Here is an 18,641-nt window from a genome sequence, read left to right on the forward strand (position 1 = left end):
AGCGCCGGAAAATCCCGGCAGGCGCCGCGCTGTCCGTCATGGCGGCGGAGGTGAGGCTCCAGCGGCGCTCCCGCCACTGCCGCGTGCCCCCGGGACGGATGGAGCGCGGCCCCGTTCCTGGGCTGCAGTGGCAGCAGCAGTAGCAGTAGGCGCTGGGGCGGGAGGGACGTTGGGGCTGTGAGGCGGAGAGGGATGGAGGAGCCCCGCCGGTGCTGTCCCTCCCGTGTCAGACTCGCCCAGCGCCCGGGCCGCAGGGTGGAGGGCAAAGCGCCGCCCCACAGTTTCTGCTCGGGGAAACGTCCGTGTATGTTCCCCGCTCCTCTCCCGTAGCGATCTTAGGGAAACAAGGGGCAGAGATGCGCTGCAGCCTGTCGCGCAGGTCTCGCCGCTTCCGGCAATTTCTTTTCTTTGCATTGCCTTGCGCTGATGTTTGTGGCGGAGGGATCGTCCCAGTCCTCTCCAGCCGCCAAAAGAGGTCTTCTTTTTTTTTTGCTGCGTTTTAATGACACTAGTGCTGTTTCCCAAACTGTATGTTTATATGTATTTTTCTTCCTCTAGGTATTATTTCAGAACCTACTTGATTCAATATGGCTTTGATTAGCCGAAAAACTTTCCAGTTTTATTCATCCAGCACATCAGCAAGCAGGTCTGTTTTGATGACCCTAAGCAAGAGATTGAGCTTCATCAAGGGGCAGCAAAAGCCCCAGTGCTGTAGCTCTGTAGCCATGAGGATGCTATGTGTCAAAGATAAATCTCAGTATATGTTTTGTAGAAAAAACCACATTCAACTACGGATGCAGTCACTTTCTGTTAAAGAAACTGTGCGTCTCTGTGGAGATACTGAGAACTGTACTAAATCTGATAACATGTGGATGGATGAACAATTATTTTTCAAGAAGTTGAACAACCTTTGTACATCAGAAGAGATTTTTGACTTTCTTAGCTCTCTAGAAGTCATGTCTGATACTATGGCCGCAGGAGCCCTGCAGAGGATATCTGAAGTTGAGGTAGATGACAGTGGTCTGAAAAACCCTGGAGTGTTAGAGAATGAAGTTTTCAGAGCATTATGCTTGCAATTTGAATTCGAATCTTCAAAACTGTCAAACACTGGGCTGTTGAACGCATTGCAGGCTTTGGTAACGCTGTGTATAGATCCGCAGAGCACGTTGATGGTGAGCTTGCTTTCAGAGAGTGAGGAGAGACTTGGTAAGGCACAGTTGACTGCTGAAAATCTATGTGCTCTTGGAGAGAGTTTGCTTGAGTTGGAAAGCCCAAGTTGTGCAATGCTGGAACAAATTGTGAACCACATGCAAGAAAAAGACATTAAGAAGTGGAGTCCAAGGGAAATAGTGATGGTTTATAAGATACTGCAGTTGACTGCCAGGGAAAGGAAACAATACCAAAACTTACTAAACAGACTGAACAGTGTCACTTTACCTGCAGTTTCCCAGCTAAGCCCAAACTTTGCGAGTGTAATACTGAATTCACTGGTGGTTCTTTGTCAGACTCAGGCAGTTGCCTTAGTTACTGCACTGTGTAAACATTCTGCTAAGCATGTTCCATATTTCACGGATTATGAACTGGTAAATGTCCTGGACGCCTTCCTATACTTCAGACATCGTGAACAAATTTTTACAGAGGCACTGGAAATGCATGTCCCTCAGTCCATCCTTACCATGCATCCTCAAACAGTCTGCAAAGTCATGCAGTATTGCTGCAAAAAGGCGATCCTTTCAAAGCCCATCTTTGATGCAGTGGCAGAAAGTTTCATTTCCAGTGCTGACAGACTTACCACTGACCAGGTTGCTGAATATATTATACCATTTGGGACTCTTAACTATCTGCCTCCAAGTGCTTCTTCCTTGTTTAGGAGGCTTGAAACTGTACTGCACACTCGGCTTAGTCACTTCCAGCCTCACACCTTGGTGAACCTGCTACACTCGTGTGTCCTTATTCAACGTTATCCACTAAATTTTCTGCCAAAAATATTTAGTCCCTATTTTCTGCAAAAGCTTCAAGGTAAGGAGCCATGTTTCTCTAGGAATGTTCCACGTTTTTTCTACTCTGTGGTTTGTCTCTTGTCAAGCATAGTTTTTTTATCACTCTCTGACAAATCAGCAATGACTTGATGATACTTATAGGTCCCTTCCAACTAAGAATATTCTGTGATGTGGCTTTAAGTGATTCAAGAGAATAGTGATAAGGAGGCTAAAGAGTGATGCCTCCTTGTCACAGTTGCAGTTGTCTTTAATGTTATATCATTTAGATGAGTTTGAAAATTTGACTATACAATCTTAAACAGAGACTTGAATTCCCTTTAAAAATTTATTTCGGTTAATCCTTCAGCTTTTCTAGAAAATAGTGACCTGGTTTTCCCCATGTTTGTCCTTTGTCTCATACAGGCTGCTAGAACATCTCCCATGTGATAGCCTGACCTTGGCTCTAATTATTGCATATTCCAATACTTTTGGACACAAACCTATTATGAACAACACAACATTTTAAGAAATTCTGTGTTAGATAGTAAAGCATTTTTAGTGTCATTACAGAGAGATGTAAGCTATGCCAGAAAGGTGAGTGACTTCTTAAGATCTCAGCTAAGATTGCTCTGTTAATAAAACTAAGGTCAAATTTTCAAAGTGATTAGAAATTTGGTTACTTTATTTTTTGTTAACATGAAATACCTTAAGGGGTTGATTTTTATGACACAGACAAATCTCCAGAAGTTATTTGGTATTATCCACTACTTGCAGATTAAAAAAAAAAAAAAAAAAGGTGAAACAATGAAATTCTGGTATTATAACTTGGGGAGAAGGGGTTATTGGAAGGGGATATTTATCCAAGACCTCCACTCAAAGTTATTCTCTATAGAATATTTGCTATCTCTGAGATCCTCATTTCTTTTGGTGAAAGAATATGACAGTTTTAACTAAGATCTTGCTAGTTGTATATTTTTTATGTTGATATTTCTGTAAATAATTCCCTCATTTTTCTAACTCTGTCATTTCACGTTGATCTTTCTGTTCATTCAAACAGTTACTGAGAATTGTAGTGATCAAGTAAATTGATCGATTGTAAAGATCTCTGCACATTAAACTGAATAGCTTTTCCTAACTTCTGCATGGTGGCTTGTGTAAAGATACTTTGTTGAAGGTACACCTGAAAGCCTGAATGTTGTTGTTTCAGCTCAGCCACCTGGTTTGAATGGAGTTGTTACCTCCCAGCTAACCCAGCTTTTTCTGACTGTCACCCTGGAGTGCCCATTTTATGAGGTACAGTACACGTGAAACCAGAATTGATGTTAACAAGAGGTGATAAGTTCATTGGGACCCTTTTTATAATTAGTTGAGGACTGTCTTTCCCATAAAAATATTCAAATTGGACAAAATAGGTTGTTTTTTTTTTCTTGGTGAAAATATGAAGCATTTCTACCTGATTGATTGACTTGATATATTTGTGTGTTTGACAGAACTAACTTAACTCTTAAGTTATTAAAGTACTTTTTTTTGTATTTCCAAATACTTTTCCAACAGCTGTTTTGTTTCTGTGTTTGGCTTGTGAAGTTGTGAAGCACAAAAAGAGATCAGGCACACTTTGATGTTGGCCTGACTGGAGAGGAATGGAAACAGTTGTGCATTTCTCATGAGCATATTCAGCATGACAGTGTGGAAGCTTGATGAGGATGTTCTGGTGGTTGTTTGGGGGATTTTAAGTTTCCAGCAGATCATACCTCAGACTGTAGGTCTCTCAACAGACTTGGCTTTGAAATGCACAGAATACATTTTGCTACATTAATGAGTTAATTACAAAAACGTTATCTCCTTTTTCTTTTGTTTGATTTGGTGTTCTGTCCTTGTGTAGGGTCCGAAACTCCTTCCAAAATATCGAGTAAAGGCCTTTCCGATGCCTCACAGTTCTTGTGATGTTCACCTCCTTAAGAGGGTGAAGACTGGATTACTTTATTTACTAAAGAAAAGAATATATTTTGCATCAGAAGTATCAACACCATATTTCTATGCAGTTGGTAAGTAACATTTCTTTAGATTAATAATTAAATGTGAGTTTATCCTGCCAAAACTTTATTTCCCTTTGTAAGCATTCTAAATTCTGCAAATATAGAAAAAGTAAACTGGAATACAAAACTCTGTAGAAGGTCTGAAATGGGGAAACATCTTGGGAACTTCAAGTAAATCCATTTTTACAGTCAGAAAGAAGAAAAGGGGGAGAAAAGAACTACAGCATTTCTTGGAATTCACGCAGCCTGTCTGTACTGAAAATAGCTGCTAACTCTTGCATTCTGTATTTTTACTATCAGCTCCTTATCCTTTAAACAATTTGTATAATGTAAAGCAAAATGAGGCAGTGCCACTTGCGTGCTCTCCCCGCTTTAGTGGTGAGTAGAGAAAGGGAGAACTGGAAGGTGGGCAGCCTTGTGCCCTGCTGGGCTTCTTTCCCCTCAGCAAGAACAACTGACTACATATAGTTAGTGGGGGTTTGTGGGCTGAAGGAGAGGAGTGAGCAAAACAGTATTTCATGAAGCAGGAAAAGAAACAGAGAAGGTAGTGATGAGGAAAGATGTGTGCCCAGGAGGGGTGGATGATAATACAATGTTGAGGGAAGGGCCTCTTGGATGCCATGGATGTCAGAGGGATTTAAAAAAAAAAATAAATAAAAGAGAGGGATGATTCCAGAATTTTTCTGCCGTCAGCTTCCACCTGGGTGTTGAAGTTGGCAGGGTTTAGGTCCAAAACTCATGTTTGCAAATTGACATAACCTATAAAACTAGGGAATTAATGAGAAAAATAAAGGATGGGGGCAGAGAGAGAGAGAGACTCTTCACAAAGCCCTCAAATTCCAGAGGCCCTAGCCACAGCAGCAAGGTGCCATTTGACTACATTATGGTTTTTAGTGGACTTGGAATACTAATTTGCTGGTTAGCATTAGGAAAGGCTGAAGTGTTGCTATATATCACTCATTTGTTTTAAGTCTACGTACATCTTTTGCAAGCCTTTGTGATTCAGAAAAAAAAAGAATTGTGATAGTATTTTAGCTATTTTATAAAACAAAGACTGAGAGGATGAGAATTAAACAGTTCATTATATGAATGAGTTTTAATGTCACTTGTTTTTTCATTTGTACTAGATATCGAGATTAAATTAGATGAGGAAGGTTTTGTATTGCCTGTGGCCCAACGCGAAGAGGTACACAAACGGTAAGAGAATAAAAGAAACCGTTGGTAAAATGTTGGTTAACATTGACAAAGAGCATCCATGGTGAAACATTGGCAAAATTTAAACTATTTGGAGTTTTTTCATTGACTTCAGCTAAGTTAAGGTTTCACAATAAAACCACTGGCAAAAGGACAAAATTAACAATCTGTGCTTTTTGCTTATTGTTTTGCCACCTGACTGTGTGGTGTCAGGCAATAAGTCTCTTACCCAGTGAGAGTCAGGATCAAGTGATCCTGTTTGGCCTCTAGTAATGTATTTAGATCTTCTGTAATTCATTTTCAAATTAAAACTAAATTTTAATCAAGTGTATTTGCATAGATTTAATATAGTTTAAGCTAGTTCACAAATTTACTTCTGTAAGGAATCCTGTGTAATGAGGATATTTGCTACAGATGCTGGAGGTTTTAATTGACAAATGGATAGGTGTTTAAAAAATATGTTAAACAAGGGTTATTTTGAGAAGCCTTAGATAAGGTTAAGCAGCCTCCCTGTGTTATTTGCAACAGCACTTCTGTGAAGAAAGCAAAATACTTTGAAAAAGTTATGCTTTCTCCAGCTTAACCTTCACAAGACTCAGAGACTAATATAGATTTTTTCAAAAATCCCATGCTTAAATGCTTAAGAATGGGCTTTACTGTTTTTTTGAAATAACAGTTTTCATCTGTAAATAAGGTCACAATATACTTAACATACTGAAAATTAATCAACTTTTTAACACTAGATATAGAAACCAAGGAGAAAAAATTTAGTTATAATCCATGATGCTGCCAATCATACATACAGATTTAACTTAAACAGATTTAGCTTAAACTTAACTTTGACTTGAAGTGTTTCACAGGTAAACTAGTAAGTTAAATAAATTTAGCTGCTGAAATGCTTTCAAGCTGAGGCAAGTTTTTTGTGTGTTTTTCCTTCTAAAAGAATTCAAAACAGCTTACCAATAGTAGTATTAAAAATATCAATCTCTTATTAACTTGTATGGTAATTTTTGTTCAGAGCAAAAAAAAAGCTTTTCAGATGTTTCACTAAGCTTCAGGCTTTCAGCTCCTGCCCTTATATTGAGTGATTTAAATTGTCCTGAACTAGGTAACCCCCATCCTGCAAAATCTGATTCTAGGTGGTATAAGGAAGTAAGAAGGGAGGTATTGTTTCATGCTTCTTAGGAACTGCAGTATTTGTGATTAAATAAGTGGTTGTTGGGAGTTTTTCTTTCATACTACACTTATGCTTGATTTTAGAATTGCCCTCTGTGTTGATGGTCAAAATAGATTTTGTGCTAATAGCCACAATCTGTTGGGAGAAGAAGCTATTAAACAGAGACATCTTCAGTTACTTGGTTATGAAGTTGTGCAGGTAAAGTCCAAAGACAGTAATTTGCTTTTGCTCTGGCTATATAAACATGTAAAAAATTATTTTACATTGCTTAAAACTAGTTTCAAGTAATTTCTAAGGCAGATGTAGTCTTGTCCTTACTATATTATGTTCTCTCTGCTTAGCTTTTGCCTCTTTGAGGGTGTACAGAAGGTCCTTTTTCTTCCTTGGATCAGTTGGTGTATTCTGTCTGTGTTTTCTGCTAAATAGTGGCTGCTTGAAAGATTACATCTCTGCAGTGATTAATTCAAGTCTTGACTTACAAGCAAATGTTGTGTAAGAGTTCTGTAGAATTGGCATTTTTAATTAAATTCTTTTTTAAAAGGTTTGAATTTGGGGTTTAAAAGGAAGAGTTAAAAAACCCCAAACTGATTTGTATTGTAAATAAAATGTTCACAACAAGTATATCTTTATTTTTCCTGTTGAATTAAGTAGGGGTATTTTTACCTTTAAACATACTTTTAGTTTTTCAAGATTTTATTTTCCATTTATAATCACTTATTACATAAGCCTAACTCCATAATATTTAACTTAGTTTAAACTGTAATGGATTTCACTCTTTGTTTTACAATAATCTCTTTTCAGGTGATTTACAGATCAATAATACACTTAAGATTAAATGTTTCATTTTAAAGCAGAAAAATCTTTGATGTGTAATTTTTCATCTGCTTAATGAACATCTCTCTTACCCAGTTGTTTATTAAAAGGTATTTCCAGCAATCATTTTTGTTTTGTTTCCAGATTCCATATTTTGAGATAGAGAGTCTAGAAAATTGCAGGAAAATGGCAGACTATCTGCACAAAAAAATCTTTCCTCATACATATGGACTCAGCAGATGACACTGGAGAATACCACTAAATCACAAGTTGACCTGCTGTACTGCGGAGTGTAAATACTGTGCATGGAAGAAAAATGGTGTTTTCTAAATAACTCCACCGCAGATAATTTGAGCTTCTGAATTTGAAACCTTCCAATATTTGGAACAATTGACATGTAAAGAGTAATAAAGAGTATCATATTTTTTTAAGTTTTGTGTCAGTATTTATTACAAGTTGACAGATGTGAGTGCCAGACAGTCAGTGCTGCTTTTGCCTTGTATTTCACTCATTCTAATTCGCAGCTGCAGACAGACACGTGACTATTCAAGGATACTGGCCAGTCTGAATGTAAAGAATATGCCATGCTCCCTACTAATTGGGGCTTTTCTTGGCAGTATAAGAAGAAATTGGGCAATTTACTTATAGCTGTTTGTGTAATTTTACGAATCTTTCATGAAGCTAAAATTTGCAGCAGTTGCTGAAGCAATATTGGCTTATTGCTTTTAACAGATGTAGAATGCTGTTCAATAAGTAACAATGCCTTACAGAAAACGAGAGCGCTTTTAATAAAAAAAAGATTTGCTTTACTTTGTAAAGTAACAGCTGCCACAGGATAATGGACTTGCCAACTGTCTCTGTGGGGGCACCCAATGTTCTGGATATATTCTATTTGTAGTTTTGTCTTTGGTGGCAGTTTTAGCTAAACTGTCTAAATAGGGTCACATATGCCCTCCAGAGTTCCTTCAGTTTACAGAAACTCTATGCTCTGAAGCTCAGAACTGCCGCTGTTCTGTGGCACTCCTTTTTTATGTATGAGTAGAATTACTGGAACTGAGAACCAGAACCAGTACCCACTTCATCCGGAACAAGTGTGCCCCAACTTGGGTCAATATATTACTTTGCAGATGGATGAAGGCAAAACAACACAGCTTTAGTTCTGATCGTATTATGTATACTTGATGAACTGTCATGTAAAACACATTTTCAGGTGAGCTTATTATTTATTAGTAGCAAAGTAGAATTCCCAGCATCACCTAGTTTGACATTTAGCTGTTATGTTTTGATACAATAAAGGCAAAAATTTTACATCATTGACATTCTGTGTATTTTACCAATAGATACAGGGTGTGGCCTTTTTTCCTTCTGAGGCTACTCTTTATTTGTGAATTGCAGGTGTGTCAATTGTCCCAACAATCCTTGGAGATTACCAGATGCAAAATCGAGATGCAGAATATGATTTCCCCTGTGTCATGCTGTGCATTCTGTTCATGATAATTTGTTGCACGTATAAAACCCTTACTCACGGTAGGATATCAGTGCAGACAGGTGAGGGAGCACCAAGAGGTAATGAAATGTTTTCCAATGGTGTAACAGTAAGCTCAGAACATCAATAACCTAACAGTTCATCATCCTAGCAAAAGAGAAATTGAAGGAGAATAGAGGAAATGTTTTTTCAGACATTTATAAGGAACTTATCCCTAATACGGAAGAATTTGTCAAGGTATTCTTTTAACAGCACTGAAGGGAGAAGTCAGCCACTCAGAACTGAATGAGAAACAAGTAGTCAGAGGAACAACCTCTGAAAGGCCTTCAAAAGTGAGGAAGGATGAGAAGGGGGTGATGTAAGCAAAGAAATGAGATGGGAAAACTCAGGTGTTTTTTGATGACTCAAATTTTCTCTGTGGTGAATGAAGTGGTGATGCCTATTTATCACACAGGCCAGAAGGTGGTGGTGTTCTCAAACAAATTTGATTTCCAGTAGTTTTTCAAACACAGATGGTATGTAAATATAGTAAGGCTGCTTATAAGAAGCAATTTGTACTGACTGTCCCAAACTAAAAATAACCTCCCAAGAATGTGGCTGTATTCCATCTCATTCTTTACCAGTATACATTTGATACTGATTTTTGAAAAAACATTCTATTATTAGAAAACATTTCCTTCTGACTGTTCTTACCGTGATTCCTTTCATTTAATGCTGCTGGACTTATTTAATGAAATATTTATCGTTGAATATAGCAGTTAATGTCCTCTTGTCCCTAGCCCATTGAGTACAGAGGAACTTGCAGGTAATAAATAATGAAAGTAACAAACACCTCTCTGAATGGGCTGCTCTATGTGCTCTGCTTCTCACACCATGTCAAACAAGTGCTATTGATTGCCTAACTTATTACTTATCCAGGCCCCACATTAAGAAGTTTTTTGCTTCTGTTATTTTTTCACTAGAAGTCTCGCTGTGTTCAAAAATGACATAGGTTTCCTGTGTGTAAGTACTAACAAAACTAGTGTCAGTCAAAGCTGTGGACTTTACTCCTTATTTTGGCATGATCAATCTGGCTGTTGTTCCTTTCCAAAGAATACTGCCTCAGCTTTAAACAACAGCAGGATCAATGGCTCTTGAGAACCAAACTGATGCATATGCTGCAGGAGAAACTCCTGAAATTTCCTTAAAACTTTAGTACTGGATTCAGTGAGAATGCATTAAATATTTAAGGAAGTTTAGGCATTTGCTCTATTTAGTGCTTGTTCTGCTAGTATTACTTTTTTTCCCTTTTTTTCAGCATTGGATACAGAACCAATGATGGTTTTTCTTGTCAGATCAATCTGTCAGACACCATTCCTATAGTGAAAGTCAGTGAAATGAATGTCTGAAATCAGCTAAACCCAGATTTTGTCTATTCAAACAGTAAGTGCTCAGAAGTTCTTTTAACTTGACTTCCACTTGAAGCCTACTGGAACTGCTAAGCACTTCTGGAAGTAGATCACTTCTTTATTTGCCCATTCATAGGTAAGGCCATCCATTTTAGAAAATTCTGAGCTGAATCTCCGTTTCAGCTGTTGTGCAGATAAAATGATGGCTCACAATTCTGTAGCAAAATCATAAGGATCAAGAAGTTCGTGACCACTGATACCTTGAGGGACAAGCTTGCTTAAATGTTAAGTCTGTGAATAGTTACGTAGAAGCAGTGCCTAGAATTGCAGAATCAGCTTTTGACCCAACAGGTCTCAGTTGCAGTTTTACTGCCTAAAATGTTCAGCTCTTGTTGGTGCTGCTGTTCATGAGATTTTTGTGAGAATGTAAGGAGAAGACATGCATTTTAATTAGCATGAGGAGAAGTACAGCTGCTCTTTCATCCTATTTTTAATTCAGATAATTTTCATTAACTAAAACGTAGAGGAAAAGGCAGAAGCACCATATTGCTTTTTGATGTGGTTTTTTTTTCTACATAAGTGTTGCTGGCAATGACAGATGCAAGAGATTTAACATGGATCCAGTCTTGGAGGTTATTCCAATAAGCGAGTGCTGCGCTTTTGCCCGTATATTGCTGCATGGAGGTGATTAGCCCTTGCATGTTCTTTGGTTGGCTGCTCTAAGGGCTTGTTTACACGTTTCCCATACTCTGAAGATGACAACACAGGAACAGGTCTTGCCATTTCCTGTGAAAATATAAAAGTCATCTTATAAGAAAATAACTGAATAGAAAACTTGGCAGTTTTCTAATGCTAAATATACTGTGGCCAGGGTCAAAATAACTGACAAAACTGTACAGCACTTGCTATACGGATGTATATTTATTTAGCAGTGATCTACACCCCTACTGTTCCATCCCTGCCCTAGTTTTTTATGTATATGAGTAAACCATTAGTGTATCACTAGATGACATGATGATAAGATATGGAACTGTGGACTGATAACTTTTTACACACATACGTACACACGCAATTACCATGTGATTACTGGCAAATTAAATGCTATGGTACTGAAAAGCACAGATTTTATTTTTATTATTTTTCTTGTGCACTGACTTGCATGATTCATTTGAAAAATGGGAGACATTTGTGTCCCGTGTTACAGCAACACCTACCCTGCTTACACAATTCAGTGAAAGCACAGCATAAAAAAAAATCAAAGCCTAAAGAAAAACCCTGAGCAACCACTACTCCATGCAAGCTTTCCCTGAAGGAAATAAAGCATATACTACTTTAATTCTGCACAATGAAAGGTTTTACTAAAAATGCTTGTATCTGTAAGATTACAGAAATAACTGTAATGATAGGAAGTAGACTTGTTGACAAATAACCTAGGAAAAGATAATTTTAAGCTTGTTCTTAGCTGCACTTTAAGTGACTGTGCAATCACTATCTAAAATCTGCAGTTCCTTCCTGTGCTACAGCAATGGGGAGCTATGGAGTCAGAAGGGAAAGACAGGATTTGTTTGTTTTTCCCTAGCCAAAGGTCTCAGGCTTATCAGGCTGCTTGTATGTTTGTGCACTGGCTAATACAGTAAGCCTTGGTCCCCGATGTGTTTATCTAGTCTTATAAATAGTATCTAAAAGGAAAATCAAAATGCAGATGCCACACGACAGTTCAAGTGCAAACAAATTACTTCTTTGCTACAACAGACACAAGTCTGAGCCAAATCAGAACTTGGGTCCTGTGAGGATGCATGTGGGACCACATATTGGAGGGGTATGATAGCAGGGCAGTCAGCTGAGAGGCATTTCCGACATTTCCAGACTCATGAACAAAACTTGAGATTCTTGGGAAGATGCTCTTAACTCTAATTTTTTTTGTTTTAAATCCCGAAGAAACCTCAAGAGAAAAGCCTATTACAAAACGACCATTCATCCCCCAGTCCTCCTACCCACCTTACTCTATCCTATTAAAAGCTATTCAGTACACTCCATGAGAATGAAAATCAAGTCAAAAAGAGTAGCGGGCAAAATTAAGACCATTTTCTCCCCTGCCCTATTTGTGGATAAATGTTGAAAAATGAGAAATGACAAAGTCTTTGTACCATCGAGAAAGACTTTGCTAGCAATACAGGGTTTACAACGCTAATCATAGGCAGCAGTATGTAATTTCAATAGTTTGTGTTCCTTTTAAACAAATAAGAATCAATTTTCTGCATCCTCAGTAGCACAGCACTGACTGTGCACACTGGCATTTTATCTTTGTGGGTTTGGCATTCAGCGGATTTCAGATTTTCCAACAGTTGGCTGGGAAGCGTCCTGCTACACGCCTTCGCAGCGTGTAATTCTAGCACTGCTAACACTTGAAATCAGCAATGGCAGCCTTGTGCAAACACGCTGCTGCAGTTACTGTGCTGCATGTAGCTAAACTGAGTATCTGTGACTGTGCTCTTGAATTCCCTGTGTGCACCCAGGCTCTGCAGGAAATGAGGGGCTTACTTGCAGCATTTTTTATTTTTTTTTCCACTTCAAGTAAAGCAGTGTACTGTGGTGGATTCAGGCTTTCTGCTTTCAGTGTTGTACTAGAAAGATGTTGATTGTGGTATTTTTATTTATTATATTTTATAATATAGTTATATAAAGTCTGTGAGGGCCACAATGGTAATTAAAGAGGAGTTGAGTACATGACCTGCACTTAAGTTATGGCTACATCCAGTGTTGGGTGTCATCACGTACAGCAGGATCATGTAGCATTAAACAGGTGTGGGTTTGATGTGTCTCCATGCTAATTAAAGAGTTGGATTAAGGGACACCTGTTGGGTGTTGGGGTTGGGCTTGGTAGTGAGGGAGGAAAGTTGTCTTTGTTTTGTTGAAATAAAAAACTTCATTTCTACTTGGAGTCGTCACTCACATGCCTTTTAGCCTCACACAGATTACAGTTGACAGATTGGCCTCACAGATTTACTAGGCATGAGCACATGATGGTAATGGGCACCCCTGGGATACCTTTGGGAGCATCTAATACTGCCTGCACTGTCTGATAGAGTGGAAGAGTATTACGGCTATGCACTTGTGCTGAAATATCTGGCATATATGGCTTCTAGTGAGACAAATCACAAGCAGTGGCCTTTGTTACAAAATAACAACAATTTTATTACACAGCAATTAGAGTAATTTTAACTTTTGTCTTTCTCTTCCTTCTTCCTTATCATATATAATCATCAAGGCAGCCAGCCATCCCTAGCCTACCCATCACTTTACATCCCATGAACCCATTGGGATTTTGAGGCCAATAGCACACAGAGGTTACATTTCATTTGGTTTTTTTTGGCAGCCTCTCCCTCTGTGTGTGGGTGAATTTGTGTGTGTGTGTGTGTGTATAAATAGATATATAAACACTTGTGTGTGTAGTTGTATTATTCAGACACTGCATGGAAAAATACATACATATATATTTATGTATATATATTATCGTATTTCTGTTTTCAAGGCAGCTGTGTAAAACTATGGCTGTATTTAGCCATTGGGCTGCACATCAAACCCAGATTCTGCTGGCCTTGAATACTTTGCCCATTCTTTTTGAGGCATGTCCATGGTGTTCTGATTGACCACTCCTTTGCACTAGCTCCCAATGAATTTCCTTCCTGCAGGGCAATCTGGTGTAAGTTTCCATAACAAACTCAACAGCTTCAGAAGCTTGGACTCTCACAGCAAATGCTGGTGTAGGGAGGGTGGGTGTCAGAGGACAGTAGTGAAATCAGGGCCTCTGAATCCAGTCTTCTCAGGGAGAAAAGTTTTCAAGCATCACAGGAATAGCTGCAGGAGCACCTGAACTACAACTCTCGAGAGGCACAGACATTCAGAATTCTCCCTAAACTCTGTAAGAGAAGGTTTGCCTCTTTCCCCGTGCTTTAACTTGCATATGTCTTGTCACCTGGAAATCTTCAGGATGCCAAAGAACAACAGCTAATTCAAGTGTCTTCATGGGCTAATGCTTTCTTCTAAACCTCCAGGCTGAGCACAATGACGTCCTCCTTCCACTTCCTTTCCTACCATATAGGGTGCACTATAAAGGGTAAAACAATGCCTGTAGTGCCTAGCCACTACAGAAAAATAAAAATCAACTTTAACAAAGATAATTATGAATTCATCAAAGGGTTACCTCCTCATTAATGTTGAGACCATGACCTTTTGCATGTTTTCTGTCACAGCGAGGAAGATGCTGGTTGTAACCTTCTGGTATTCTAAAAATGGTGTCATAGGTGAAAACATGTTCTGTCTTGAGAAAAGGGGAAAACGTGGCTAATTCACAGCATTACTTAACTTTACAGATTACAGAATATATGTAGTCAAATCAATACTTAAATGGTGCACATATTGTATTAGATTATGACAACTGTATTATTACTGAGCTTATTAGCAAGTTTGGGCCACTCCTTTGTAACAGTTTGCAAAATTGCCTAATGACACATGATACCTTTTTTTAAGTCTGGTCATCTGTGAAATTTCCCTTGTGGCAATTTACTTCAATTTCCACATCTCACCCCCCCTCTCCCCAGCCCCAGTCTGTTGTAACTTTTGGAAATTTAACTGCTTTATTTGCTTTCATTTTCTGAACTTAATATTCTTCTTCTTAAGTTTGTATATTTGTCAATTGAACTGGCACAATTATGTAAAAACAAAACAGGCAGTTTCCAAATTAATTTGGAATGAAAAGGACAAAGGTATCCTGCAGCATAATCATCGTTTAGTTTCTGATTAAAGCAGAACTGAGAACAGTTCTGAAACATGCCACAGTGGTAATTCTGTGATCCAGTGGTATGAAAATATAGCACACCCCAAGACAGAATATAATTGTATAACTGTTGATATAGGTGTATCCAAAGAAGCAACATTAAAGATCTGACCTGCTAACAAAGGCATTTGTGGAATCCAATCAACAAGTTGTCATGAATGGAATCAAAGGAATTTCAAAAACAAAAAGAGTTTTCAAGGAAAAAGCAAAAGCCCCTACTGAAATATGCTGTCATATGTTAATGAGCTTCATTAAAAGGTCCATATTCAGTTAAACATCAATCCATCACTGTCTTTGTGCATGGCTGACTAAAAAAATGATGCATTTTGTTGGGCTTTTTCCCCTCTCTAATATAGTGTATCCTATTTAACCTTTGAAAAATTCATGTATTTCGAGTCTTACAATTTACAGTGCAATCCTTCAAAAATAGTCAAGTTAGGGCAAGTCAAGAAGGCCATAATGGTTCCGTTAAAAGAAGACCATAGTTAAGAGCACTAGTAAGACACTGCTGTAATCACAGGCTTAATTTATAAAGATACCACCATTACTTGGTTCTGCCAAGAGGAGGGATTATTTGGTATTTAACCTATCTACCCCTTCATTTCCCAGAAACCACTAAGCCTCAGAGATTTTCAGTCACATTCAAGAGTATCCTGCACCTGATGTGTCACCTTCATGATTATTATTATTTCTTATTTCCTTACTTCTCCTTTACTCCCCATGCTACCAGTTTCATTCAGAATTTCAGTTAGCATCCAATTTGTGCCCACAACCAGGAGTGTTATTTGCTCTTTGGTTTTATTCATGTGGCATTATTTGTCCGTTATTTTTACTTGTGTCAGAGCAGAAAACTCATTCTTTCTGGAACTCACAGATAGGCAGCCAGCCTATTATGTGAAAAACTAGCTCTCTCCCAGATGATCTAAGATTTTCTGCCGGATGTGTAGAGGCAACAGTTCTGTTCTCAATACACTGATAACTTTCTGCTACTGTTTCTCTTTGTTATTAAATGATAACTTAGTTGGCCTGGCTGATGGTGGTGGTATTGAGCTGTTTCTTAAACCTTTCTGAGCAAGTGAGTCATGCAGAGCAGACAATAAATATGCACTCAGGGTGGGCATCCTCTGTGTAGTGCTACTAAAGGTAAGTGCTTTGCAAGCATTCAGTAATATTCCAGACACACATAAAATAAGTAATGGCCTTCTCCACAGCTCAGAAGAGGAAACATCAGGCAAACTGGCTACAGTAACATGTAAAACAATGGAGGGAGTAACTGTCAGCCAAGGGATTAAAAGGCAGGAATTTCTGGCTTATGGTCACATGATGAGCACATCATCTTCCTATTTTTTCTGCTTCAGTCTTTGATACATAGTTGGGTTTAGGTATTTAAGCTGAAAAAAGGAATGAAATTATTTTGCTGTATAAATAAAAAAAAATCAAATTATTTAATTCCTTAATCGTGCAGAAGAATGGGTTGAATCTGCTTGTTTCCTCCCCTGTGGCCGAGGCCTGGGCTGTGAAGAAACCTATTAAACAGCTGTTATCATGTTTAGTTTCCATGCTACTGGAGCAGCATTTTCCACAAATGAAATCATCGTGAGTGTGAAAGCAGACTATACCATAAGCAAAAGCTCTACTATGTGGTTGCTAATTCTGCTCAGACTGGGTAGACTGTGAGCTCCACCAGCCCCAAGTGCACCATGCCAGCCCTTTGACTTGCCCTAGCCTTAATCTTGTTGTGCTCTCCCTATCATGTTTTGTTAAGCACGGGACACCAACTGTGCTCGCTCACCTTTGGCTCACAGCACCATCCCAAGGTGATGCTGGAATCAACACGAAAGAGTCTGACATTACAACTCTACTTGTAGAGTAGAGTTTAGCAGGGCCACCTGGTCAATGCAGGAAATTTGCTGTTCATCTTAAGAATAGAATAGAATAGAATAGAATAGAATAGAATAGAATCAACCAGGTTGGAAAAGACCTCCTAGATCATCAAGTGCAACCTTTGATCCAACACTGCTCTGGTTACTAGACCATGGCCCTAAGTGCCACATCCAGTCTCATCTTAAAAACCTCCAGGGACAGTGAATCCACCACCTCCCTGGGCAGCCCATTCCAATGTCTGATTACTCCTTCCATAAAAAATTTCTTCCTAATATCCAACTTAACTTCCCCTGGCAGAGCTGAAAATCGTGACCTCTTGTCCTAATTCCTTTAATGCCCAGCACTGTGCTTTGGTTTGCACCCTGCCCACATCCCAGGGACACACAAGATATAAACTCACAAATCACCAGTCAGCACTGTCCAGTGCTTGGCACATTCAGCAGCCTGTCACTTGAGCAGGAATGGGATAAATATATGGGGTGTATTTATTGTTATAAATAACTATACGTTGCCATAATATCGCTATATTATATTGATATAATAGACATTTCAGAAATTTTTAAGGGTAATTTTTTTGAGGAAAAGGGTGTTAAATTCAATGTCTCATGACACTTCGGAGAGAGAAAAGTTTGCCATCCAGGAAGTATTGCTCAGCTGAGGCTGAAGGTGTAAGATTTTTTTCATTTCTGATGTTAAACATGAGGACAGAGAATGAGGAACAAGGGTGATACAATGCAGCAGAGAGTGAGGAGTGAGCCTCCTTGACTTGTACGTGTTAAGTGTCAGTGTAACACCTTCAGAAGCATTCAGTTTTTGAGGCATAAAATGATGTTATTGTTTTGAGTAGCTCTATTGATTTTCATTATTAAAGCTCAGCATATGGGAAAATTGTGCAATGCACATTGAAAACTTTTTGCCTCGTCTGGAAATGGAGAAGTTTCTTGTTAAAGAATCCCCAAAAGTGTGTGTTACCAGAAAAACCACAGGTGCTGCAATCCAACCCCAGTGACAGACGAGGTTGGATTGCACATGTGGATTGCCTCACATTTCATTGATACCACATGACCTGTCAGTCCTCAATCCTTGACAAACCATGTCTCTGCCTTCTCTTGTCCAGTAAAAGACTTTACCCTCGTTGGCCATCCCCAAGTAGCAAACATATTTTGCAAAGGCCTCTGAAGATGAAACCTGCTATTTTGGCATTAGGCTAGCTCAAGATTAATGTTCAGCATTTCTGTATTAGGAAGACGTTTTTCACTGTGAGGGTGGTGAAGCACTGGCACGAGTGGTCTAGAGGAGTGGTGGATGCCCCATCCCTGGAAGTGTTCAAGGCCAAGTTAGACGAGCTCTGAGCAACCTGGTCCAGTGGAATATGTCTCTGCCCATGGCAAGGGTGTTGGAACTAGGTGATTTTTAAAGTCCCTTCTAACCCAAACTATTCTATGATGATTTTAGGCACCTGCCTGACCAGGTCCCTCATGATGAGGGCCGAGCCCTTGCAGAGGGACGGAGAATAACGTCTCTATGCTGCGCAGAGACCCACGGGGAAGGCTTGTCACTCTGGCCCCGAGAGGCTCCCCGGCTGTCCCCGCCTCGCTCTCTTCCCCCCCTCACCTTGGCCGCTCGGTTGAAATAGCTGAGCTCCGGAGGCCCTTCCCGTCTGGGCGGGATGAAGCTGAAGGCGGAGAAAGCAGCGAGGGCAGGCCGCCTCCTTGCCGCCGCGATGCCGAGAGCCTCCTCTGCCCACCGCGACCCTCCCGCGCCCGGCGGCCACGGGCCGGGGCCGGCCATGCTGCGGGGCGGCCGCCGTCGCCCGGCAACGCTCCGCCGGGCACCGGGCCCGGCCC

General features: G+C 39.5%; 2 protein-coding genes across 7 annotated transcripts; one reads left to right on the plus strand and one right to left on the minus strand.

The window, feature by feature from the left end:
* Positions 1-10: 10 nt before the first annotated feature.
* Positions 11-7,630, plus strand: FASTKD3 (FAST kinase domains 3). Of its 2 annotated transcripts, none has more exons than XM_027743243.2 (7): positions 11-50; positions 559-2,019; positions 3,187-3,272; positions 3,862-4,024; positions 5,143-5,212; positions 6,470-6,584; positions 7,344-7,630. In XM_027743243.2, the coding sequence occupies exons 2-7, from the start codon at positions 588-590 to the stop codon at positions 7,440-7,442; spliced, it is 1,965 nt and encodes a 654-aa protein (XP_027599044.1). In that variant the 5' UTR covers positions 11-50; positions 559-587; the 3' UTR covers positions 7,443-7,630. The 2 variants fall into 2 exon arrangements, with proteins under 2 accessions (XP_027599044.1, XP_027599045.1); XM_027743244.2 differs by lacking the exon at positions 11-50 and adding an exon at positions 143-475.
* A 2,918-nt stretch (positions 7,631-10,548) lies between these two features.
* CUNH5orf49 (chromosome unknown C5orf49 homolog) lies at positions 10,549-18,641 on the minus strand. Of its 5 annotated transcripts, none has more exons than XR_005565689.1 (4): positions 18,409-18,639; positions 14,278-14,394; positions 14,050-14,181; positions 10,778-10,859 (listed from the first exon to the last, which is right to left on the minus strand). XR_005565689.1 is itself a non-coding variant. In XM_039386931.1 (4 exons), exons 1-3 carry the CDS (start codon positions 18,583-18,585, stop codon positions 14,097-14,099), a joined length of 375 nt encoding a protein of 124 aa, XP_039242865.1. In that variant the 5' UTR covers positions 18,586-18,641; the 3' UTR covers positions 10,778-10,859; positions 14,050-14,096. The 5 variants fall into 5 exon arrangements, 4 of the variants coding, with proteins under 4 accessions (XP_027599046.1, XP_039242865.1, XP_039242864.1 ...); XM_039386931.1 differs by having other exon boundaries at positions 14,278-14,390; positions 18,409-18,641; XM_027743245.2 differs by lacking the exon at positions 14,050-14,181 and having other exon boundaries at positions 10,549-10,859; positions 18,409-18,626.

Source organism: Pipra filicauda, unplaced genomic scaffold (assembly GCF_003945595.2).
Source record: "Pipra filicauda isolate LSUMZ 115617 unplaced genomic scaffold, ASM394559v2 scaffold514_size685291_pilon, whole genome shotgun sequence".
NCBI classification, from domain to species: Eukaryota; Metazoa; Chordata; class Aves; order Passeriformes; family Pipridae; genus Pipra; species Pipra filicauda.

Excerpts from the sequence above, each read along its gene's own strand:
- FASTKD3 (XM_027743243.2), top strand. The coding sequence starts at position 588 with ATGGCTTTGATTAGCCGAAAAACTTTCCAGTTTTATTCATCCAGCACA. Across the intron at positions 3,273-3,861 it reads TGGAGTGCCCATTTTATGAG|GGTCCGAAACTCCTTCCAAA; the intron begins GTACAGTACACG and ends GTCCTTGTGTAG. Across the intron at positions 6,585-7,343 it reads TTGGTTATGAAGTTGTGCAG|ATTCCATATTTTGAGATAGA; the intron begins GTAAAGTCCAAA and ends TTTTGTTTCCAG.
- CUNH5orf49 (XM_027743245.2), bottom strand. The coding sequence starts at position 18,585 with ATGGCCGGCCCCGGCCCGTGGCCGCCGGGCGCGGGAGGGTCGCGGTGG. Across the intron at positions 14,395-18,408 it reads ATTTCAACCGAGCGGCCAAG|ACAGAACATGTTTTCACCTA; the intron begins GTGAGGGGGGGA and ends CCTTTTCTCAAG. Across the intron at positions 10,860-14,277 it reads GTCTCAACATTAATGAGGAG|GAAATGGCAAGACCTGTTCC; the intron begins GTAACCCTTTGA and ends ATATTTTCACAG.